At 35.8% G+C, this 26,151-nt stretch overlaps 1 protein-coding gene across 1 annotated transcript in view; it reads right to left on the bottom strand.

Annotated features, from left to right (window-relative positions):
- Positions 1-3,130: 3,130 nt before the first annotated feature.
- The window catches only part of LOC127165364 (nucleus accumbens-associated protein 2), a 50,641-nt gene continuing 27,620 nt past the window's right edge, over positions 3,131-26,151 (bottom strand). The window contains exons 2-6 of the mRNA XM_051109941.1: positions 20,177-20,984; positions 15,304-15,480; positions 12,123-12,228; positions 10,980-11,077; positions 3,131-7,846 (exon numbers count right to left, since the gene is read on the bottom strand). Of these exons, the coding sequence (XP_050965898.1) occupies positions 7,329-7,846; positions 10,980-11,077; positions 12,123-12,228; positions 15,304-15,480; positions 20,177-20,939 (1,662 nt within the window). The 5' untranslated portion in view covers positions 20,940-20,984 and the 3' untranslated portion in view covers positions 3,131-7,328. The remainder of the gene's footprint in view (positions 7,847-10,979; positions 11,078-12,122; positions 12,229-15,303; positions 15,481-20,176; positions 20,985-26,151) is intronic.

The raw sequence follows: 26,151 nt of genomic DNA, 5'->3' as shown, positions 1-26,151 counted from the left end.
AATAAACAATTATGAAGAGTTCAGATGCAAAACCAGCTAAAAGCCATCTTGGTCAAAAAAATTCCAGCCTCAGCCCAATCAGAAGTACCAGTACTTACACAGAAACCTATACAAAGTAGGCAGAAAGAAATGCTAATTTTAGAGAAATACATCAGATGGATTTAGAGGCTTTTGCATCTGAACTCTTCAGTTGTTACCTCTATCCACTGACATTCACCTTAACAGGTGAGATCTTAACAAATGATCCAAAAATGATCAGAACACATATGATCAGAGTACAAATGTACTGTATTGTGTGTAGATACGTTTATCCAGTGTTTTGTGTTCCCTCTGCTAGAAGAGATGACTATCAATCCACAAAAGCAATATACTGTATGCTGTATATTTAGTAATTATACATTATTAGAAAAATTAAACACTATTTTATATTTAATGTAATTAAAAATGACTTGAAAATGAAAAAAAAATAAAATATATGATGACTTCACATTGAATGTCAACTCCGTCACTGGCCCGTCACAAAGAAAATCTTCATAATAAAATGGTCTAAACATTTCAAATAATTCCCTTAAAATTGGAAGATGGCATTGACATGGTTGTGGATTTCAAATATTCTAAAACTATAAAACATACCAGAGCCTGTCTGACATTGATGTACTCCGCAGAGGTGGAATGTGGCAAGGGGGTCTGTAGAGTGACAGCTGCCTTTGATATTCCCTTATTTCTTTTTTCACATTTTAATTTTACATTTAATGTCTGACAGTGCTGACAAAAAGTGGGGACACAACTTTGAAACCTTATGAAACACGCATGTGTCCTTGAAAAACAACCTTACTTTGATGTGAGATATTAAGTGTTGCTTTTGATAAAACAAGCTTATTTTCATCATTAAAAAAACAAAAACAAAAACATTTTTATCCATTTTATTGCTTACAAATGATTGAACCCTTCTTTGTGGACACACTGTTTTTGATAGTGCGAAGATAAAAGTGTCATCGATTTGATATAGTAATGTTAAAATTAAATTGAAGGGGAGAATTGTGTTAATTACATTCTATTATTAATCCCTCATAACATTTACGACTAAAAATATTTTCATTTTTAAACCTAAAAGCAGTTACAACTGCTGGACATGTTTTGTCCCATGTCTCAAGAATCAGTCAAATATTAATAATGCTTTATTAATGAAGTAATTTTATTAATCAAACACCATAATAAATATTGCAATAGAAAATGTAGACTATATTCACATTTATATTCTCTGCTGACAGTAAAACACCTGAGAATCACTTACAAGGTTCTCTCAAAATCATGAATTAATAGAATGTTACAACGTTAATAGAATGTTCTTTCAACGTTTTGTAGTTTATAACATTCTCTCTCTCTCTATATATATATATATAGAGAGAGAGAATATATATATATATATATATATATATATATGTATATATACATATATACATACATACATATATATAAAGTTTATATAAAGTCATCTAACGTTTTTTTAAATGTTACAATACTACTTGTTTCAGATGGTTCAGAGCACATCCAAAAATAACGTTCCCATTATGTTTGCAAAATGATAAAAAGTAATATTCACATAATGTTTTCTCCAACATTCATATAACCAAATGATGCTTTTTAAACATTTAAAAAACTAGATGTTTTGAATTGTCCAGGGTACATTCAGAGATAATGTTTTTATAACGTAATGAGAGTGTTAGCAAAACGTTCATTTTGTTAGCTGGGTAGACTAGTCACCAGTTTGACATTTTACTAAAAGAGCATCCATTATTCATTATCCATTAATACTGATAACTATCAAAGTAAATTAGTAAAATAAGTGAAATATGTATTTTGTACAGTTATCAGAAGGACATTAAAGGACATTGTGTCATTTTGACCCAGAGAGGATTTTTTTTCCCCCAAAAATGTTAATGTTACAGCATTGGACTAAAACTTACAGACATTACTACTACAACAACAACAACAAACATTTTGTACTTTTTGGGACTTTTTTCTCCCATCTTGACACACTAGTGGTGTTCCTGTTCAAAAATGACCAGCTGACAAAATTAGCATATAAATCTCAATATACTTACAATGATCAAAGTAAATTAGAAAAAGGATTGTTCTGTCAAATATGTCTCTTGACTGAAATTAAAGTTATCAGAAGGACATTTAATCTTTTGTTTTTGTCATTTTGACCCAGAGAGGACTTTTTTTTCCCCTCAAAAATGCTAGTTAATATTACTGCATTGAGCTAACACTTAAAGACTTTGGTAAAAAAAAAAAAAAAAACTTACTTGGGTTATTTTTTTCTCCTACCTTGCTACACTTTAAGTTAGTACTTCAATTACGTGTTCGAGTCAGACAACAAATATTTTTAATAGAGAGCCTTAAACACCTTCTTCTTCGTCTGCACTTTTAAAGCATTTACTGAGAAAGCATCCATTATGCATATTATTACTGTACTAATAATGATCAAAGTAAATGAGTAAGAGGATTGTGTTGTGAAATATGTATTCTGATTAAAAGAAGAGTTATCCGAAGCACATTTAACCAAGTGTTTCTGTCATTTTGACCCAGAGAGGATTTTCTTTTTTCCCAAAAACGCTACAGTTAATGTTACCGCATTGGACTAAAACTTAGTGACTTTGGTATAACCGCCACCAAAAATGATGAAAATGACCAGCCTACAACAATTACTTCTAAATATAAATCTCATTATGCTATTAAATACCGGATCTTTGTATTAACTTGTTTTCTTTTAATTTGCACAGGTTTTGTTTCTTTTTGCAGCTGATTGATCATAGCCCTCATTGATCTGAGCTTATGCACCTCAGTTTTTGAGCCAGACTTATCCATAAATAATGTGTTTTTTTTTTTTTTTAAGTTAAAAACTGAGAAGCATAAGCTCAGATCAATGAGCCTTACGATCAATCAGCTCCGAAAAGAAACACAAAACCTGTGCTAACTGAAAGTAGACAGGTCAAAAAGACTGAACCCAAGATTTGCTGATAGTAAAGCATGATGAGAGATTCATAAGCAATTTCTCGAACATCAGGTGAAGGACTTCACCACAGCACAGGGTTTAAAGAAAGGAGCTTCACAATTGGACACCAAATACACTGGGAATGGAAGAAATTTTATTGGTGACAATGACAGTGACATGTTGCAGTAGACATAATTGTTTCGTATTTTAATAAAAAAGCAGTTTAATGGTTCATTATAAACGTTTGTAAGGAACTTGCATGAAAGCGCGTCGTGGCGATGCTACGCTACAGGCAAAGCTCAGCTATCGTTAGTACTTCAATCACATGTTCGAGTCAGACGACAAACACATTCAATAGCAGAGATCCTCAAACAGCTTCTTCCTCTGATTGTCGGCGCTCAGAGCTGGAGGTTTACAGGCTCCCAATGAATCCCACCAACCTTCACACAAACGTTAAAGTGCTGCCATTATTTACAAGAAGAAACGCGCGTACGTAGTGCAGATGGGACACGAGAGTCCCACGAGAACTGCTCATCGGATCGATCTGTGGAGAAACAGCATGCAGTTATATGCAGATCATTAATGCGCATATTAATTTGAGTAATTAAACAGTAAATCATTCGGCTGCACAGCATCCCGACAGAGGAATATGCAAGTACACTACAACGCTGTGCCGAAAGGGAGCATCCTCTGGGTGTTTTACACTCCAAAATCAAAGGAAGAAAAACAAGAAATGATCATTTGCATAAAGAAGATGAAGGACATTGCATTTTCTTTACGCGTATGCACTCTTTCGATGAGGTGAACACCTGAAAACAGCTGTTTTTATTACATTCAATGGCCGTTATGTGATATTTGAGTCAAATGATGAAATTCTGGACCACTGCAGTCTGTGAATATGCTACTAGAGTTATAAATATGTTCCGTTTGACATAATCGGCTTCTCTCAGACTCACCATGCACAGTGTTGAACATCACAGATGCTCCTTCACAGACACTCGTCTCATTCTCACACACACGAGCAAGACCTCAGAGCTGTGCAAAAGCACTTACATTAGCCATTAGTGCTGATATTTGGATAAAGCTCGGCCTTACTGAAGGAGCTTCTACGCTACCCACAGAAATCTATAAATTAGCACGTTACATACATTTGAACAGCTTTGAGCTCTACCAGCTCTACGTTCTCCCAGATCCACGTCATCTAGTGCAACATTTTACATGAATTCAGAACCACTTCGCTTTAGAAATAAAGCTGGAGACAAGGTACTTGGAAGGGGCTTCTGGGTAAATAATGAAGGATAGAAAAGATGTGTAAAAATACTAGTGTAAGACTGGCCTTTGTGATCACATGTTAGTTCCAGCACATTTTAGTGGCAGCCAGCTGACTATTTCTACCTTTACAAACGTATTGCTATCGCTCTAAATAGTCACAGACTACATAAATATGAAATCGAACAGCATTAATCATACCGTGCGAGCGATCTGTCAGTTCTGGTCAGAATCTTCAGGTTTGCTGAGGTGTTTTTGAACACAACAAACCAACCAGCAATTGCATAACATTTTTGCATAATTTTCCGCATTGTCTTCACCAACGATCCAAAATGATCATTATTTCCGTCTCATTACAAACACTCTGAATTGTAGAGTTTTGATGGTATCAGTAGTCACAATAAGGCACAAATTCTTCAACCTCAACAAAATCAAGGCCATTATTCCTCCTCAAGACGTTCCTTACTAAGATATGAGATGGGCATCTTTCTGACTGACTCAGTGTTGAATAATATGCTGAAGCTACTACTAATAAAACAGGAGAAAAGGGTGAAAATGACATTTTGAGCTCTTCACAAGAAAGAAACATCAAATCTTTAAGATTCTCGTAGAAAAGTGTCCTCAGACGCGGTGCTGGACTTCTCTTTTTCGTCTAGTGTTGATCAGAAACATGACAGCTGTCAATCAACAGCACTGACGAGGCACTTAAACTCACAAACACCTGACAGTGAAAAATAAACCAGCAATAAAAATCACTAGATCTAAATGTCTGACCATGAATTTCTGTAAAATCAACATACCTGGTGATTCTGACAACTATAGTATTAAAAGTCTGGTAAATATACAACACTCTTAAAGTTTCAGTGAGAATATGACATTTTCATGTCATTTAAGAGGTTAAACCTCAAAAAGAACATTCATATTTCTCCCTAAAATCAAATGAAGAAAACTAAACTTAAAACACCTTCTTGAATTTCTAACGGCCAGCGATCATTTCTTTTGATTTCAGGGTATATGTGGGTTTGTTGTTCATGAGATTCACCCATACTAGAACAGAATTACTGTACATGTTGGGCAAAACACTCATTTTTGAGTACATGAACTTCATTTTGTGTCATTTTTAAGATGCTGAAGCATGTGGAGGGTTTGTTCTGTTAGTGTCCCCTAGACAGAAAAACTCAAACGTAAAACAAAAGCTGCGTGAAGAGTGAACAGAATCACATAGACATTGCTCTTAGTGCCGCTCGCAAACAGTCTTCAGCAGCTCCGGTCGAACCGCGCAGCTGCTTTCCATCGCCTCCTTAAACTCATCAAGTGCAAATGTAATAAAGCCAGCTAGATTCTTTAGAGTTTACAGTACATAAAAACCTCATCACTTCGATTCCAGACAGCAACACACTGTGAAAACCTCCTTGTCTGACTAACAATCTTTACATAAACAGTAGCAGTTTTTCTTTGTTTATCAGGGATGCAGATTATAATCAAGGCTGTGAATTTGTATCTGATCTGGCATGCAAGCATCGGCGTGCGTTTGTTTCGAAGGATCTGTGAAATGTCTGACGTCATCCATGTGTCGGCTGGTCATGTGAGCGTGAGGATCTGTCTGTATGTCAGCGTTCAGATCAGGTCAAACACACACAGGCATCGCTCTTCTGAAGGGACGATCACTCACATACGACTCGAACTCAAAACAAGGCTTTAGATGTGCTGCACGAAAAACATGAAATGTCACTTAATGTTCATGAAATGCATCATTTCAGCTTCATTTGTATAGGTAGTAAATCAATCTCACGAAAGAACATGCCCAGACCACAGATTCTGATATTATTTTATATTAATATAAATATAATGGGGCTTCACTGTTAGATACAGTTGAGGTCAAAAGTTTACATAGACCTTGCAGAATCTGCAAAATGTTAATTATTTTACCAAAATAAGAGGGTAAAATAACACTGACTGTGTGATTTTGAGTTCCATCTTTTCACATTAAGGACAACCGAGTGTTCAAATGCTTACTGATGCTCCAGAAGGAAAAATGATGCATTAAGAGCCGGGGGGTGTAAACTTTTGAATGTAATAAAGATCTGTAATTTTTTCTTATTTTGCCTAAAAATCATATTTTTCCATTTATTACTGCCCTTCAGAAGAAACGGAAGATACTTAGATGTTTGCCAGAAAACAAAATAAGGTAAATTTACCCTGATCTTCATATTCCAAAAGTTTTCACCCCCCAGCTGTTAATGCGTTGTGTTTCCTTCTGAAGCATCAGTGAGTGTTTGAACCTTCTGTAATAGTCCTCAGTGTGAAAAGATGGATCTCGAAATCATACAGTCATTAACTACAGACAACTAATATTTATGGCAGATGAGCTTTTTTTTCTAAACATACATTTAGTTAATATTCAGTTTCATCCAATGTCCAGATCTTAAAAACGTTTTTTTTTCCACATTTGTATGATGTGAAACTGCACATGTGCAAGATATTACTGGTTAAGAAAATAGTCATATTGAACGGTTTACATACTTAATTTTAGTCTGCTGGTGATGTTATTTCAGATCTGCACAACTCCTTTCAATCCGATTAAAATTTCATTTGCTTTAGCCATCAATCTGATTATAAACTGATTATTTAATGGAATATTTAATGTATGTAAACACAGCTACTGATATGAATGTTAACAGCCCTTGTAAAGGCTTCATTCCCATTTTTCTTCTCTATTCTCGGGTGTAATGTGATCTGGTCATGTTTTTGTGAGATTCTCTGCTATATTTATGGCAAAGTGATCTTAAGAACAGAATATGCTAAACGTAATATAATGTTTCACAATGAAGGTCATCTGCCGTGCCACTGGCATTATTTCCTCACACGACCCATGACTTCTGCTTTCTGGAGCACATGATGAACATCCTGCCATGTCCAACTGAAAATCCAGCATTTGTGGAAAAACAAAAGCACATGAATACATGTGTCTTCTTCATGAGCGATGCCTGTGTGTGTTTGATTCCTCCCTTCAGTGTTTATTCACATGGTGGATATGAACTGAAGGCTGGTTTCTCCAGTCTCACTGCCCATTTACTCTCAGGCCGTCCACAAACTCCTCCTCCTGCTGCTGCCTGTCAGGGGGTGTGGCCACACTGACCCCACCCTCAGCTTCGGGCTTGACAGGCCCCGCCCCCAACGTCCCATCGCCACTGTCGGTCTGGGTCTCTTCCTCCTCGTCCTCCTCGGCCTGCGTCTCCTCCTCACCTCCGTCCCGCGGGAGATCAGGGCCGTCGCCATCCAGCGGTAAGTGAGTTCTCACGGCTTCCTTGCGCTCGGCGTAGAGGCTCAGGCCAGAGGGAAGCAGGTTCTTAAAGTCCGGCTCGAAGGGTAGTTGAACGCCCACCGGGAGGCCGCCGATGCCCAGACTGACGCCCGCCGCCACCGCCGAGCCCTGGTACACCTCCATCCCATCCGGCAGCATGGACTGGATCTTGGGAAGCCAGCGCTTCCGCACGCGCCGCGCATTGGTGCACATGTCCGCAGCGATGACGTTCATCTCGCTTTCCTTAAAGTTGGGCGCGAAGTTCTGACAGTAAACTAGAGAAAAAGAGCACATATTAAGAGCTTGAATGAGGATAAAACTAAAGCTGTGAATTGTGTGCAAGAAGGAATGGGAATTAGTTAATACTGAGTTCACACAATGCTCGATTATACTGCGTAATGAAAAGTTTTTTTTGCTAAGACCTTTACATCATGTACAGTCTTTTCACAAAATGAGAAAAAAGATGTTTCAAATTATATATACAGGCCATTCTATAGAATTGGTGCAAACCAAATTAAAAACATTTAAGTACTCAAATTTTAAATGTTTATTAAAGATCCTTCTATTATCTATTAAAACCCACAATAATATTTAAAATATTAGTAAGCTTAATATATATAAAATATAATTTTAAACTGGGAGGTCCTGAACCCTAACCCCTAAATTTCAACTTATGAAAATGCTATTGAAATAATTAATATATATTTTTGTATTGTTTTATTGTTATTTTTATTGTATCTTTTTGATTGATATTTATTTTATATTTTCTTTGTAAATTATGAAATTTTATGTATTAAAAAAAAAAAGTGTCCCGCATTTTTTATGCCACTACTGAAACAGTATATGTTTTAGTCTATTGCCCGAGACTGATTTTAACTAAAACCCATAAATTTATGATCAGGAAATGTTCCTGCGTTCCTGTGTTCCTCTCTCTCATAGCTACAAGGTGTGAGTAGATGGATCTAATGTGTTCAAAAGTATGACAAATCTGTGTGTAACTTTAAGGAATGTCACCACTGAACACCTTTTTTCTGCAGTTAAACAATTTTTTGGGAGTTTTCATAACATTTTGTTTTTATATGAATACCAATATTCAGAACTGTGCTAAGCTAACCATGTGCTAATTTTGAGCTAGGTTCAAAAGTATCTAAAATTATCACTACTGAAACAGTCACTACCAAAACATTTGGTGGAGTTTTGGTAGTGACATCTTTGGGTGTTATAGAATTGTCACTACTGAAACATGTAATCTTTGCATGGTTCCGACAAACTTTTTCTATTTCAAAATTCCATACTTTTCCAGACTCAAATTTCCAAATCTCTCAGTAGATTTTCAGACCATATGTAACATAAATGGTTCATAGATAATTATTTTCAGCTTTATATTTGATATATACTAGTAATCTTTTTATATTCAGGGTTTTTTTTTTAATTGATTTTCTCTAAGTGACAACATACAGAGTTCCAAAAATAAAAAAAATAAACAAACAATACACAAGAAACTTTTTGTGCCCTCGAGAAACAACATGCACATGGGAATTTTTGGCATGCTTACGCATTAATAAAAAGAGGGCGTGGATGCACATGATTTAACAGAGATCTACTAGCTCAATATTTGGCTTTTCTTATGGTAGTATCTCTAATATGATAATATCAAGGCATAATGTCCAATTTAACATAGAGAAACCATGACACAAAATGGGCTGATGGCATAAAATTTGCCAACTTCAAGGGTCTATAAAAAAGACTTGTCTGTGGTGGCCAAGAAACCACACCGCGAAATGGGCTGATGGCACAATTGGTGGATCAGTATGCATTGTCCTATATGCTAAGATTAATGGTTTCTTGTGTGCACATAAAGACTTTTTTATTTTTTACTTTTGCAAATGTCCTTGAGCCTATGCAATACGCTGCTAAGAATATAGTGAGAAGAAACCCAAAATGTTTATAACCTGTATTTTGCATTATGAAAAAGTGCATATTTGGCAATCACTAAAGAATCACTAATCAGCTGCCATGAAACCTCACTTCTTACACAATAAATTTATTTTCATTAAATTATAATTTTTTATTATAAAAAACTAAATGGGGGCAAAAGCCTGGAAACACCCTTTTCCTCATTTTTTATCCATATCTTTTCCAGACCTGGAAAATACTTCAGGAAAATACCATACTTTTTCAAACCCTGTAGGAATCCTGTCTTTGTTTCGATAGTGACAAAAGGGAACACGTAGCCCTCATATTTGGGGGAAATAACTAAATGTTACTACAGTTGTGCAATTTTTTTGTATTTTAGTATGTGAATTAAAATTCTGTAATGTGATGTGGTCGCTACCAAAGCATTACTGGCACTACTGAAAATGTGCTGTCACTAGCGAAACATGGGATGTTTGCCAAAAATAAAGTATACTGAATTATCAACTAAGATGTTACGATAGTTTTTGGTTCAATGTACATTCAAACTAATGAATCCCTAACTTTGAAATCAGTGTGATCAACTTTTTGCCTTTTACAAAGAAAAATTGGTTTCAAAATACAAAAACAATTTCATAAATTACACTTGAAATATTGTTAAAAATTTAATTGTTACGGATTTAGCTCTGAAAAAGTCAATAGGTCAATATAGCCCTTCTAATTAAATTATATATTACTGTGTTTCGGTAGTGACAAATTTGGGGAGAGGACAAATATTCCAAAACATTCTGTAAATACAATATGAGAATTAACTGCACAATTACTAGAAATGTGGATTTTATACAATTTGCAAACATACAATTTTTTTGTAAAAATATATATTTTTTTAAGTTGTTTCCAACTCTGGCTTTGGACCAATCCTGTAGAATGGTCCATTTACATATATTCATACTTACAGTCTGCAAAGGAGTGGAAAAAATGTTAAAATACTCAATTTAATGTCAAAGAAACTTGCATGGATACAAATTTAGAAATAAATACGCTTTGTCATAAAATCTGTAATTTTCCGTGGCTGTTTAGATGCAGTAAAAGCAGAAAACATCTGCTTATGTTTGCATTTTCTTCTGTCACTTTCTATAATTCTGACCTTGAAATCAGGATCAGGCATCAAATAATTTCATATATGTGAAAATGGGCTGAGAATGGGAAAAAAAACAGATGTAATACGTTCAGATTCAGACAGTGTTTTTCTGCCGATCAAGTCAAAATTTAAGATTTCACCTAAATTGTGGTTGCTGAAAGCAAAAAATACTACAAAAAACAATATATTGTAAGAAAGTGTGACATGCTTGAGCAAAACAGACCCTATTTTTGGAATCAGCACCCAAAATTACTTAAGAAACAAGTATTAGATTTCATTCAGCAAATATGATGTAGCGCAGTGTAATGAATGTTCATTTGAACATCATTGATGACATGTAGAGGGTAACTTACGTTTGACAGCGTTCAGGACTCGACTGTCCAGTGGTTTTCGGCTGGGGTCACTGGTTGACGATCGGATCCCCGTCCCACAGCTGTTTGCTAGCGTGTTCCTGCAGATTCAACAAACAGCCAGCAGAAGGTGCAGTGGAGAGCAAAGCCATGAGACCAAAACACTCAATATCTCAATAACTGCATTGTGTATAACTGTACGAGTGTAACAGTACACATTTTTGAAATCATGGTTTGGTATGTTTTTTGGTACAGCACGGGGAAGTCCTTTTTCTTTTTATTTAACAGTGGTTTACTGAACAAAATGTGGTTCTGTCTTTAAAAAGTCTGTTGTTATTTCTGTAATACACTCTTCATACTTAACAGTTATAGTGCTGTTGTAAATGAGGGAAGAGATTTGAAGATCTTCCACTTTTGGATGCAAAATATTTTAGCAAAGTGTATATTTTAGTCACCTTCCATTTTTGCACCCTATCTGTTTGATGCACAAGCATGCGCCACTGCTCCTTCATTAAAATCTGTGAAGTTTAACCGGAGATGCTCTTTTTGGAAGATTACACTGTTTTTCTTTAAAGAAAGCATAACTGTCAAACTGGGTCACGTGTGCCCGCATATTACAGCTTTATTATACATTTCTGTCAGAGTGGTGTGACAAGTCAATCACAGAAATGAATAATATCCTCCACTGACATCCATTTATAAACTGCCCGGTGATCTCAATCCCTGCTTACTGCAACATTACACTCTGTTTGCTAACCTGGCTTGCCTTAAAGCAGCTTTGGATTAACAAAGGCTCATTTACTGTCAGAATGAGCCTTTACGTGAAGTAGAAATACTTGGATTAACAGGAGAGCAAACGCTTTAAACTACAGGCTTATGATTCAGTTTGAAACGCTTCATACAAAGCACGTCAATTTGGACTATTTGGATTGTGTGCTTTTCTCACAGCTGCTCACTCGGTGTACTTTATTATTTTTCAGATGTGTTCACAACAGCAAAGTATATCAGTATAAACCGTACTGTCTGATCCATGAGCAGTGCTGCATTTGTTCAACACGCACGAGTGCCAAATCGAATGTATGATGTATGAATATGTGTACTGTTACACCTGTGCAGACAGTGGTCATTTGATGTGACGTCACACACCTGTCAAAGAAGGTTGCGAGGAGCCTGCGCAGCAGCACCTTGTGTTTGACACCAGCACACAGATGACAGTTCATCAGCTGACCTCTGGTCATGAACACACCTGTGCCTAAACAACACACAACACAGAGACATATGACAACAACCACTGGCACTGGAGAACATCAGTGCATGCAGAATATCAGCGCAGGTGAATAGGTTTAAACGAATAACTATTATCTAAACATCTCACCATATTTTCCTCCAGCTGATTAATCGCAATACATTAGCACAGTTGTTTTGTATCACAAGTTTTCTGAAATGCTGTGTTTGAATATGCAAATGAGACATTGTCTAATTAAGTAAGCATTAATCTGCATAAATTTCCAGAATAGAAATCTGAATACTGGATAGAGCTAAACTCTTGTTTGATTTTATTGACAAAATGTTTTTCCAGAGGGAAAATCATCATTGTTTTAGGGAAAAAAATCATCATTGTTTTAGGGGAAAAAAAGTCACATAAATCAGTTTGAATGATGCAGTTGAAGTCAAAATGCATGTTTTTTTTCTATTTAGTACTGACCTGAATAAGATATTCCACATTAAAGACGTTTACATATAGTCCACAAGAGAAAATAATAGTTGAATTTATAAAAATGACCCCGTTCAAAAGTTTGTTTGTTTTGTAGAGTGAACAGTGTTTGTTTGTCCTGAATGTTCAAACTGCCCGTGGTTCTTCAGAAAAATCAGGTCAGGTCCCACAAATTTTTTTCTGCATTTTTGTGTATTTGAACCCTTTCCAACAATGATTGTAAGATTTTGAGATCCATCTTTTCACACTGAGGACACCTGAAGCACTCATATGCAACCATTGCAGAAGGTTCAAACCCTCAGTGATACTCCAGAAGGAAAAACAATGCAACCGGGGGTGAAAACTTTTGGAATTTGAAAATCAGGGTAAATGTCACCTATTTTCTCTTCTGGAAACATGCAAGTATCTTCTGTAGCTTCTGAAGGGCAGTACTACATGAAAAATATGATATTTAGGCAAAATAAGAAAAATGTACACATTTTCATTCTGTTTAAAGTTTAATGCATCGTTTTTCCTTCTGGCGCATCAGAAAAACAAAACAATTTGTGGGGCCTGAAACATTTTTCTGAAGACAGTTTAACTGTTCAGGACAAACAAGGGATTCATGAACAACTATCACTAAACAAAAACAAACAAACAAAAAAAAAACAGCTGTGGATCATTCAGGAAACAACACAGTATTAAGAATCAAGTGTGTGTAAACTTTTGAACAGGGTAATTTTTATAAATTCAATTATTATTTTCTCTTGTGGACTATATTAAGTGTCTTTTATGTGAAATATCTTATTCAGGTCAGTACTAAATAAAAAATAACATGCATTTTGTATGATCTTATTTATTTTGGTGAAATAATTAACATTTGCAGATTCTGCAAGGTGTATGTAAACTTTTGATTTGTATTTAGACAAACATTCGGAATATACATAGGAAAAAAAACTGTAAAGTTTGGTGTATGTAGGAGAAAAAACTCTTTAAAGATATGTATTGGAATTGAAATATTCAGAAACAAGACAAAATGTCTTTTTTTTTTTTCAAAAGTCTCTGAAAAAAAAAATAAACATGAGATCATCTGGACTTTTTATGAATTGGCAAGGTTTGTTTTGGTTGTCAAATGGTATAACCCTAAGAAAACATGATTTTTGTAGATACATTACATAGATTTCATGAATTCTCTTGCAGTGGTAAAGTGCGGTAGTCTTTCTGTACACTAAAAAAAAAAAGATTTTTTGTCATGAAAACAGATTATCGGAGTACATTTTACACGAAAATACTATTTCAGTCTTTCTACTTCAAAATATCTTCAATTCAGTTGCTTTACTTGTTTACTTTACTGTAAAGAATCCTACAGCAGAGTATTTTTGTACGTGATTCTTTCACACTAGTTAATAGGTGTAACGTTCAGGAGTCACACTTTCAGTACAATTTACCCTGATCATCTAAATCAAAAAGGTTACACCCCTTGGCTGTTAATACATTGTGTTGCCTTCTTAAGAATCAGTAAATGTTTTCACCTAATAGTTATGTATGAGAAAGGGTTCACATATGCAGAAGATGCTGAAAAAAACTGAAGAATTTGGCAGGAGCTGGAAGATTTTTCTGAAGAACAGCAGGCAGTTGAACTGCTCAGGACAAAGAAGGGACTCATGAACAACTATCAACTATCAAAAATTATTTGGTTTTTCTGCATTTTTCATGTATTTAAACCCTTTCCAACATTGACTTTATGATTTTGAGATCCACCTTTTTTGTCACTGAGGTAGCTGAGGGACTCATATGCAACTATTACAGAAGGTTCAAATGCTCGCTGATTTGAACCTTGAAGTTCAAATGGAAAAACGATGCATTAAGAACCAGGGGGTGAAAACTTTTGAACAGAATGAAAATGTGTACATTTTTCTTATTTTGCCTAAATATCATTTTTTTTCACATAGTACTGCCCTTCAGAAGATACTTACATGTTTCCAGAAGAGAAAATAAGTTAAATTTACCCTGATCTTCAAAAAGTTCTCACCCCCTGGCTGCATTGTTTTTCCTTCTGGAGTATAACTGAGGGTTTGAACCTTCTGCAATAGTTGCATATAGAGTCTCTCAGTTGTCCTTAGTGTGAAAATATATCTCAAAATCATACAGTCACTTTCAGAAAGGGTTCAAATATGCAGAAGATGCTGAAAAAAAAAAAAAACTGAAAAATGTGCAGGAGCTGGAGGATTTTTTTGAAGAACAGCAGGCAGTTGAAGTGCTCAGGACAAAGAAGGGACTCATGAACAACTATCACTAAACAGAAAAACAGCCGTGGATCATCCAGGCAATGACACACAGTAGTAAGACTCAAGGGTATGTAAATTCAGTTATGATTTTGTCTTGTGGAGTGTATGTAAACATCTGTTTTGTGAAGTAGCTTATTCATGACAGTACTAAATAAAGAACAACATCAGAAAATAGAAGGATTTCAGGACTAGTAGGACTTTACTAGAAACACACTAAGGAACAAAATTATTCACAATGTTCTTCTGCATTAGATGATGCTGTACAATGAGTCTCAATTGTGTTTGATTTTGATTCCTAATCTGAATATTCCTGTAAGGCTTTTGTTATTTGAGTGCTTTCACCAACCTGCCACCAGTTCCAGTTTCTCTCCGGGATCTCCCTCCGTGTAGAGTTTGGGATGGCATCGGTAGCCGATCTGACTGATGAGACTAGCAGGCAGAGCCACCAGATCCCTGCGGATCAGCACACAGGAGCGGTTCTCCAGCGACACCGGCATGACCGCCATCTCCGGCTTCTCTGCCACTGGAAGAAACAGAGAGACGACAACATTCAGAACCTCTGATACGGCCTCAAATCATGCTGCGAAATCAATACTGAAGTGTGAGAACTCAACAGTTATAGTCAATCTAAAAAGATGCTTATAAAATCACTTCTAAGAGTTTCAGGCCTTGTTCTGCACACTGTAAACAATTATGTAATCTCTCAATATAATCTGTTTACTTCAACTCATCAAAATCATTTAACCAATATCAATTCCATTTTCAAGGTGAGACACTACAGGCAAAAACAAATTTTCATGCATCAGTTGATTTTGAGATTTGGGGCTGTTTAGCTTTTCATAAAGTGTGGTTTCATACTAGTGCAAAAATGCACTTTTAAGTGTTTATTTTATTGCACTTTATCTACTTGCGTCTGTAGATTTCATTTCCAATCCATATTAATTCAGTTCAATATCAAAAAGTTTGTTTCTCCATTTCAGCAGCACTTACATACACCAAAACTTTTAGTCCTATCTATATTCTAAAGCGTTTTACTGAGGGGTTTGTTCATATATCATTCGCTTGGTTTTATTATTGCACTTCATCTATTTACATCTGTAGATTTCAGGCCGCTTTCTCAAAATGAGTTTGTATCTCCACTTCAGCAGCACTTACACACACCAAAACGTAGTTTTATTCCTATCTGAAGGTTTTTACTGAGAGGTTTGTTCATATATCACTCACACTGATTAAAAAAAAAATTCTCCTAAAAACATGATGAAAATGCATTTGATTTCTGTCTGTTCACAGTATTTTCTGATATATAGAGTGAAAAAAAATGTCAACAAAATCAAACAATAATTCTGGAAATATATGCAAATTAATCTTTAATTAACTAGATAATGCCAATATTTTGCATATTTACACATGGCATTTTAGAAAAACAGTAATACAAAATCAGCTGGGGAAGTATATAGTGATATCTATTATTTATTTATTTTTTATACCCTATTTACCTGTAGTGTCCTAGTAAAAAAAGTAATAGATACATTTATTTTATATTAAGTATAGTTCAAGTCTATTAACATAATTACTGACATATTGCTCTGGACTTACTGATATAAAAATTGTAATTAAACTTTATCTGGAGTACTGCTCCAAATATACTTATATCAAATATACTTACGTATATCTTCCACACAGTTAAAGTGCATTAAGTACAAAATTAGTTGTTCCAATTTAGCAGACTTCAAATATACCAGTTTAGTTTACTAAAAGTACAACTGCAGGGTATTTATATTAAGTACATAATATGTAAATGTATTTGTATCATACCTGCATGAAATAAATGTATTTCAAATACATTTTAGTATATTTATTTTACACTAGGGTGTCTTACCTTAAAGGAGAAGTCCACTTCCAGAACAACAATTTACAAATAATGTGCACCCCCTTGTCATCCAAGATGTTCATGTCTTTCTTTCTTCAGTTGTAAAGAAATTATGTTTTTGAGGAAAACATTTCAGCATTTTTATGGTGCCCTGATTTTTAACTTTCAAAATGCAGTTTAAATGCGGCTTCAAACAATCCCAAATGTGGCTGTAAACGATCCCAGCCGAGAAAGAAGGGTCTTATCTAGTGAAATGATCGGTTATTCTCATAAAAATAATACGACTTATATATTTTTTAATGCCAAACGCTCGTCTTGTCTTACTCTGCCCGGACTGTTTTTTTTCCGGTTCATGACAGTTTGGGTATGTTGAAAACTTCTGCTGCGATGTAGGATGATTTTGAAGTGATTTTTGAAGTCGAGGGAGAAAATATGATTGGCGTTTTTCAACATACACTAACTGTGTTGAGGCAGAATACACAGAGTTCAGGGAGAGTAAGACAAGACGAGCGTTTGAGATTAAAAAGTATTTAAATTGTATTTTTTTATTGAATATAACCAATCGTTTTGCTAGATAAGACCTCCTTTCTCGGCTGGGATCGTTTACAATCGCATTTGGGATCGTTTGAAGCCACATTTAAACTGCCTTTTGGAAGTTCAAAATCGGGGCACCATAGCAGTCAATTATATGGAGAAAAACAATTTCTTTACGACTGAAGAAAGAAAGACATGAACATCTTGGATGACAAGGGGGTGAGTAAATTATATGTGAATCTTTGTTTTGGAAGTGGACTTCTCCTTTAAGCTAAATTACAGCTACACAGCTATTCAACTACTCAAGACTTAAAAAAAAATGAGCTGATTTGATACTTGAAAATGTGAGTATAGTTGCATTTGGTAGACATTTTTAGTGAGTCTATTTAGGGGAAGCGCCTGCTATCCACTTATTTGACGCATCAAATTGCGTCAACTCAAAGCTCTGCACTGGCAAAACTAATAGAAAAGTTCTGCTTCCCATTTGTCCTTTAGACCTTAAACTGACACTCGCCAATCACACACACACACACAAAAGATGTGTGAGCTCTCAAATAACCCACAATGTGACCCTCTGAAGCGGTGACTGATTACAGACCGAATGCATTTCACAATCTGTGACACCCGAGTGCCGGACGAGTGAGTGTCACCGCAGAGAGACATAAGCTCCTGTATGACCGTTTCTACAGTCAGGAGAGATCTGAATAGTTACCAAACATATGGGACAAATCCAGACAGGAACTCCTCTAACCGATAACACACAGAAGACAATAGATCAGTGTGTTACTCAACATGGAGGAATGTTCATATCCAGCAGCATTTCAGTCTGAATTGACCTTTCAGCTACACTTTCTTCAAACTCTGACTCATTAACCTCAGGCTCTTTCTCATGAAACGCTCATGTGTGTCTCCATGATTTAATAAACAGCAAACTTTACTTGCATTAGCATAACAACTGTTACAACAGAAAGTTGATGTTTTTCCACTGGAATATCATTAGACAGATGCAGCTAATTTGCATGGTTTTGCACAAAGTTTAGATTTTACTGATATTAAAACATGTTCATTTTTCCTCAAAAGTCCTGAATTTATTCTGTAGTATTTCATATTTGAGTGTCATTCTTATTTTGCTCTTGACCACTTTTTTTTTTTAATTGTATATTGGGTTCAAAGCTTAAAGGAGAAGTTCACTTCCAGAACAAAAATTTGTTTTTTGAAAACACAAAAATGTTTTCCTCAAAAAACAATTTCTTTACGACTGAAGAAAGAAAGACATGAACATCTTGGATGACAAGGGGGTGAGTAAATTATCTGTCAATTTTTGTTCTGGAAGTGAACTTCTTCTTTAATAGTTCAATTTTGTAATGGGAAATTTTTTTTTTCCTGAATATTACTGATCCTGGCACAAAGTTATGGAATTTATTTCCACCATAATAATAATAATAATAATTAATAATAATAATAATACTAATAATAAAGATTTTTTTTCTCAAATCACAATTCAGAATTAGGAGATGTGAGATATTAAAAATGTCGTAACTGCAAAATAAAAATAATACTATTTAAAATAAATAAATAAATAAATAAATAAATAAATAAAGTCAGAATTGAGGAATATGAATGGGTAATTAAGTCACAATTGAGGAATATAAATGGGTAAATCTAAGAATGAATAAAAGTTATTATTTTTATTATTATTTAATTGTGAAATTTTGTTTTTATTTGTGAAAACGTGAAAACCATCTTTGAAGTAATATTTGCTAATTAGGGTGACTATTTTTGCTGTGATCTTCAGTCCTGAAACACTTTAAATGTATCAGGGTTGATAAGTTTTAAAAAGTAAAATGGGTTATTAATAAATTTTAATTACAATATATGATTTACCAGCACTATGTCTTGAGAATGAGCCCCAAACTAAAGAAATATTCATGCTTTTGAGTGTGTGCATTCTGGAGAAAGCCTGTATCTACACACTGTAAAAATATATCAGGTTATCTTTAGCACGTGTCTCTGATATCACGGTTAAACAGACATCACGAACCGCCCAATGTTCACACTTCTGTTCATGCGCGTTTCTTTGCTGCCTATTTTATGCCTCATTTTTGACAGCTCACTAATAATTCTGACAGTCGTCGTAATGAATTGTAAGCTCTGGGATGAAATGGCCATTACGACCCACTGCAGGAGACATCCTGATATATAATTATGCGTATTCGTTTTACTTTTGGCTCTGGCTCATCTTAACAGACTCTCCTCTGCTTAAAATCGTCTAGACATCTTCACACACTGAAATAAAGTAATGAGCCTGTAACCTCTTTAACAGCAACAGCAGCGGTTTACTATTGAATGATTTGAAATGATCCCAATGTATATATAAATGTATATATAATATATCCACTATTCCATTCCTTAAAGTATAGTGTTGTGTAAATGGTTACTTATTACATTCACTACCATTCAAAAGTTTGGGGTCAGTAAGATTAAAGTTTTGGAAAAATGTCCCTTCTGCTCACCAAGGCTACATTTATGGAATCAAAAATACAGTGTCTTCAGTGTCGCATTATCCTTCAGAAATCACTCTAATATGCTGATTTGAAGTAACATTTCTGATTATTATCAGTGTTGAAAACAGAAAACAGTACTGCCAAACATTTTTGTGGTAACCTTGACGCATGTTAATATATATATATATATATATATACATTATCATTTTCATTTGGTGCACATCAGGAAGTCCATCTCTAAACAAACATAATCTCATGCATCATTAGCCTATCATTCAAATCATGAAACAGAGAAGCAGGGGCTGCTGTACCTCCATAAGGATTGGCCGAGCGGCCACATAGCTGGCTGTAGGTCTCGTCTGCGTCAAACGGCTCCTCTTCAAACTCCTCGTCTTCATTCTGGTAAGACGTGGGGCTGTCGGTGGTCGGGAGGCTGGAAGCTCCCGGACTTGAACGCTCTCCCAGATACGCCTGCGCCCCAGCCGGAAACGCTCCTGCTGAGAACAGTAGCGCGCCCCGTCCTGAACGTGTCCCGTCATTGCCGGCAGCTCGTTTGGCCAGCGGCTCCTCCAGCTTGATCCTGCGGGCCTGCGACGGCAGCGAGGGCGACCAGCCGGCTGGCACCGGCGGGTGGTTGCTGGGACTCTGCGGGCCCGAATTGGGCTCGTCCATGGCAGCTGTGGCCGAGTCGCAGTGCGGCGAGTTGGCTTTGAACATGAGGTCCATGCCACGCTCCACGATGTGCTGGATCTGCAGGTACCCGGCCGTGTACATCACGACCAGCTGCTCGCTGGCGGCCATGGTCAGCTTCCCCGTGTAGCAGAAGCTGAGGATCTGCTGGAAACAGGCCGGTGTAACAGAGGATGGCAGCTCGAACTGCGCTTTGCTGCTGCCGCTGAACAGGTCGCGGAAATACAGGCTGCTGGCGGCCAACACGGCACGGTGGGCTTTGAACGCCTGGCCCTTCACCAGGATGGAGACATCACAGTACTGGCCCTGCAGCCGCTGCTCGTTCAGGGAGCCCAGCACCATGCTGCCGAAGTTAGGGATCTCCATGTGGAGCATCTGGGACATGGCGGCCCACGTTCACACCGTCGAGAGAGCCAGCGAGAGGGTCATCTGGACAGAGACAAGATGCAATAGAAGTGAGGAACAGCCACACTGAGAGAAAATGTCACACATAGTCAAAACATAGAGAGCAGATAGAGAATGACATGACATTAACTAAAATGCAAACCATAAAAAAACATTTATTCATGACTTAAAATAAAATAAACAAATAAAAGAAATGAAAAAGGAGAAAAAAAACTTTTTAAACTAGTCTGATACTCATTTGTGACCTTGGACCACAAAACCAGTCATAAGGGTCAATTTTCTGAAATTGAGAATTTATATATCATCTGAAAGTGGAATAAATAAGCTTTCCACTGAAGCATGGTTCATTAGGACAATATTTGGCCAAGATTCAACTATTTGAAAATCTGGAATCTGAGGGTGAAAAAAAAAAAAAAAAAAAAAAGCCCTCAAAGTTGTCCAAATGAATTTTCTTAGCAATGCATATTACTAATGAAAAAATTACGTTTTGATATATTTACAGTAGGAAATCAGTAGAATCTTTTATTAATATGCTGATGATTTTTGGCTGAAAAGAAAAATTGATAATTTTGACCCATACTATGTATTTTTGGCTATTGCTACAAATACACCCCTGCTACTTAAGACTGGTTTTGTGGTCCAGGGTCACATTTTCATTTAATTTAACATGATGAACTAAAATAATAAACTAATTTAACATTATAAACTACAAAGGGGTTTTCAAGCATAAAAACAACAACAGTTTAATAGCACTATTTTTTTTAAATAATATATTAGAGTATGTCCTATGTTTCTGAACAAAAAATAAATACATTTGCACTATGATTTACATTAAAAAAAAAAAAAAATCAGTGTAACAATTGTTTATATAACAGAAAATGTTGTCAGGCATATTTAGAACAAGAATCATTAGATGATATTAAAAGAATGCAGCCCTAAAATACGAATTAATTGTCATTTAAATCTTTACTGACGATGGAACATTAATCCTCCCATATTTTGACATTTTATTTTAACAAAAGTTATTAAAACATTAAAGTAGAGACACTAAAATATGTTTTATAAATTTTATCTTATTTATCTTTGAGCCATATACATAATTAAAAAGAAAAAAAATGATACAAATGACTAAAAAAAACAACAACATTACTAAAACTTTAACTAAAATCAATATCAAAACAGGAACTATAAAAATAAAGACATATAAAATATATATAAAAATAAAGACTATATATATATATATATATATATATATATATATATATTTTATTTTATTTTTTTTATCTGACAGAAGTTTTAAAGACGCTGAAGTGGACAGAGAATGAGCACTCCTGCACCCTACCATTTTCAGCCATGTCAAAATAAAAGTCCTGCTCCCGACTTGGTCAAACAAAACAAAAAAAATGTAATGACTGATACAATTATAAAATGCCAAATACTGAGTGATGTACTGGCCTTGCCTTGACCATGAGATATCGTCATCAGCCAATGAAAACCCTGATCAGTGAAACAGCAGTAAAGAAGCTCTGAATCAAATGCAACAGCTGATAAACACATTTGAGCTCAGACCGTTGATCAGACACATACACTCATTATTCATCGACAACATCACACACACACAGACTCATACTTGTATATGTGGTTTACAGGGTTTCTATATGATACTAACTGTATTTTCTCTCCCCTTTCCTCTTCTGTCCCCTATTTTTTTATATCCTAATTCTATTCCAAAACCTAGCCTACATCTCACACTAAACTACTGGCATATTTCGAAAAAAAATATATATATATATATACAAAAAACAAGGACACAGGAAGCATAAACCTCATTAACCATGTTTACGTTGTAGTACCCATGTCATTATACATATTCGTGTCCTTATTAAGCATAAAAACCTGTACACACAGACACACACACACGCACTCAAACTCAAAGCACCAACGATGAGCTGGCGTGACACTCACAGAAGTTCCACTCTTAGGAAACACTGCTGCTCATTTCCAGGAACAACAAGTGAAACGCAGCATCCGTCTGTCTGTCTGACTGTGTGTGTGTGTCTGTCCATCAGTCGCTCACTGCATTTCAGAGCCATCAGGACACAAAGCTTTCATGACGCAGCTGCATTTGTTTTACTCAACAAGTGCATCTGCGTCAGTGTATGTGTGAGGAAAGCAATCAATGCTGCGTCTATAACGTCACACACAGAGACCAGCTACAGTTACAAAGAGACAGAGAGAGAGTGACGGCTGAGGGAGGGGTGAGAGAGACAGCAAAGTCATTTGAGGACAGAAGCAGCAAAGAAAAGCAACTGCAGCACAACACACTCACATTACACTCACTCTTTATTCCATAGGCGTAATGCTTTTTAAACTGTACAAACTTGATTTTCTATCCTTTTCCCCTAAACCTACTAATCAGATAAAACTACAGGCATTTTGTGTGATTAATAAACTTTTTAGTAATGGGGACCGGAAATGTCCCCACAAAGACCAAGATTTTGGATACTGTCAACTTTGGGGGGATTTTGTCCAAATAATTTAGGGAATACCTGAACTACTCTCTCTCTCTCTCGCTCTCTCTCTCTCTCTCTCACACACACACAGACACACACAGCACTGATTTCACTGTAGGCAAATCACGCTGTCCTGAAAAGTCCATGTGGATGATTTTCATACTGTTTGTTGGGCGATGAGTTTGCATTGTCATTATAAGAGCATCACAATATGAATATAAACCAGCTAATCAATGCAATGTCTACCAGTGCTATTATAGTTTAATAAAACTAAAGCCATTAAAATATTTGTGTAATTAATAAATAAATAATAAATAAATGTTAATTTACATAAAATAAAATATATATATATAAAAAAAAAACTTAAGCTCATTTTATTTCAGCTAGTTTCCAAAGCAACATTTTTCAGTAACACTTGAGTTTAGGGAACAATTTTCACTATTAACTACAGTAGTTACTTATTAGCATGCATATTACTAGCATATTGACTTTATTAGTACTTATTCCATGGAATGTCTGGATACTGGATTCTGATTGGCTGGCAGGTACGCAGTAAAAACGTTTGATGCACAGGTAGTTCCAAGTCAGTTTAATCACCGTTCTATATTAATGCGCTGCTTTAAAGGCACAATATGTAAGTTTTCGCCGCTAGAGGTCGCATTTTCAAAACAATAACAGAGGTGAAGCTAGATGACGCAACTTAATAATAATAATAATAATAATAATAATAATAATAATAATAATAATATATGACCAGCAGTGTACTCATGCTCACCGGAAAAAAACAGAGTCTGGTCAAATAACGCGCCTATAGGAAGTTTCTATGTAGTTTCTATGTAGATCCGCATGCCGTAAAACTACAACTTCCGCATTTGTCCACGTGTATTTCCATAGTATCATAAGCGGAAACCGAGGATAGCACGGATATTGCGACACTGATAGGCGACAAGCCATTATTTAAAACTGGAATTTTTGTGGATTTACAAATCCTTGAGAACTTTTGAGATAAAGTACACGACTGCATGAAATATATAACACTGTGCAAGTGGTTTGTCAGCGCTTCCCCGCCTTTCTTATTAATAAAATAGCCTAGATACTACATCGCTACATTACATTCCTCAGCAACGAGGTGGTAAAACCGCTGTTTTTAAATAAGTTTGTTGTTTGTAGAGAGGCGCGCAGACGCACAGCACATAGGCAAGTACGCACAAACACAACTGTCATCTCTCTCTCTCGGTCCATCGATAAATTACTGAAATAAATGCTAAAATTCATTCAAATAATTATGATCTTACCGCACTATTTCATCTTTGTGTCTGATTTGAAGCGGGCAGAATGCTAGAGCTGTGTGTCATAAATGATGAAAATAACCGTCTTTTTACCCATTCGGTCAAATATTGTGCTGCAAAAAGCAATACTACTTTTAGCTTGTCTATAACTTGGCAAATGACCATGGAATAAGTGGGATAATCAACGGCTTGCCGTGCATTAAAGGATTTCAAATGCACTTGACTTTGCGTCGGGCGTTCTTAGCCTCCACGTCATGCATTTAAAATCCTTTACTGCACGTCAAACCACAGACTAGTACAGCACATATTGATGCCTTATTTTGTATGACCACATTCTAGGCCCCTTAATGCTAACTACCTAACTAAAGTTTGACCAAAACTATATAGAGACAACAAAATGAGTCAAATTAAATTAAAAACAGAAAATACAAAAATAAAAACAAATATTTAAAATAGTATCTTAATGAGACTAAAATAACACTGTCTACTCACACTAACATTCAGATCATCATGCAAATCAAAGCCAGTTTCTTTGTCTTGTTTAACTGTAAAAATATCTAAATATGACAGATTCTGAAACACATTCAGTCGTAATATTGTGTGCAGTTTTGTGTCTCACATCCATTTATCAGAAGATATTTTCACTGCTAATACCAGTGGTGGTCTGAAGCGCAGTGGTTTTGTTCTGCAGGTATTTGTCTTTGGCACAGACACTGAAAACTGCCGTCTGCTTTAGTGAAAGGAGAAAAATCTCTCCGTCTGAGCCACAGGTGAAGTTATCAATCCAGTCTGACATGCACATGGACTCAAGACAAACATAAAAACACAAGGACATCCAACACTGACAAGCTGTATGTCTGCAGTCTGAATGCATTTAGTATTTCTGCTCTGAGTCTGAGGTGGCATCAACTTTCTCACCCAGTTTCAGTTGTTTTAAAGCATATGAAGCCTCACTGCAATTGCAACGTTGTTTTCATGGCATGTTTAAATCATTTCTTTATGCAAAAAGTTTTATTATTTTCCTCCTTTCGATTTTTGCAGTGGAATATGAACTGCGTGTGCTTTCGTGAGACCGCTCACTAAACGTCTGTTCAGTGTTGGATTGATGCTACGTGACCAGATGCAGTCAAAGACGACATTTCATGCCAGAGAATGCAAATCGAAACAGAAAAACTGCAGGCGCTTCTCGCCAGAGGACGACATAGAAAACACAAGTCAGTCTTGCTTCAAACATTTGCATTGATTTCCACAGATGTGAGCTACACTACAAAAGCAAACGGGAAAAAAAAAAAATCTGAAATGCCATTTAGCAGATGCTGTTTATTCAAAAGTGAGCTGAAGATCAAGGACTGCTGGTGTTTTCTATTAGTTGTTGACTGGGTCAGTTTC

Source organism: Labeo rohita, chromosome 5 (genome assembly GCF_022985175.1).
Source record: "Labeo rohita strain BAU-BD-2019 chromosome 5, IGBB_LRoh.1.0, whole genome shotgun sequence".
Taxonomy (NCBI): Eukaryota; Metazoa; Chordata; class Actinopteri; order Cypriniformes; family Cyprinidae; genus Labeo; species Labeo rohita.
Note: the sequence above shows the minus strand (reverse complement) of the source record. Positions and strands in the feature narration are given on the sequence as shown.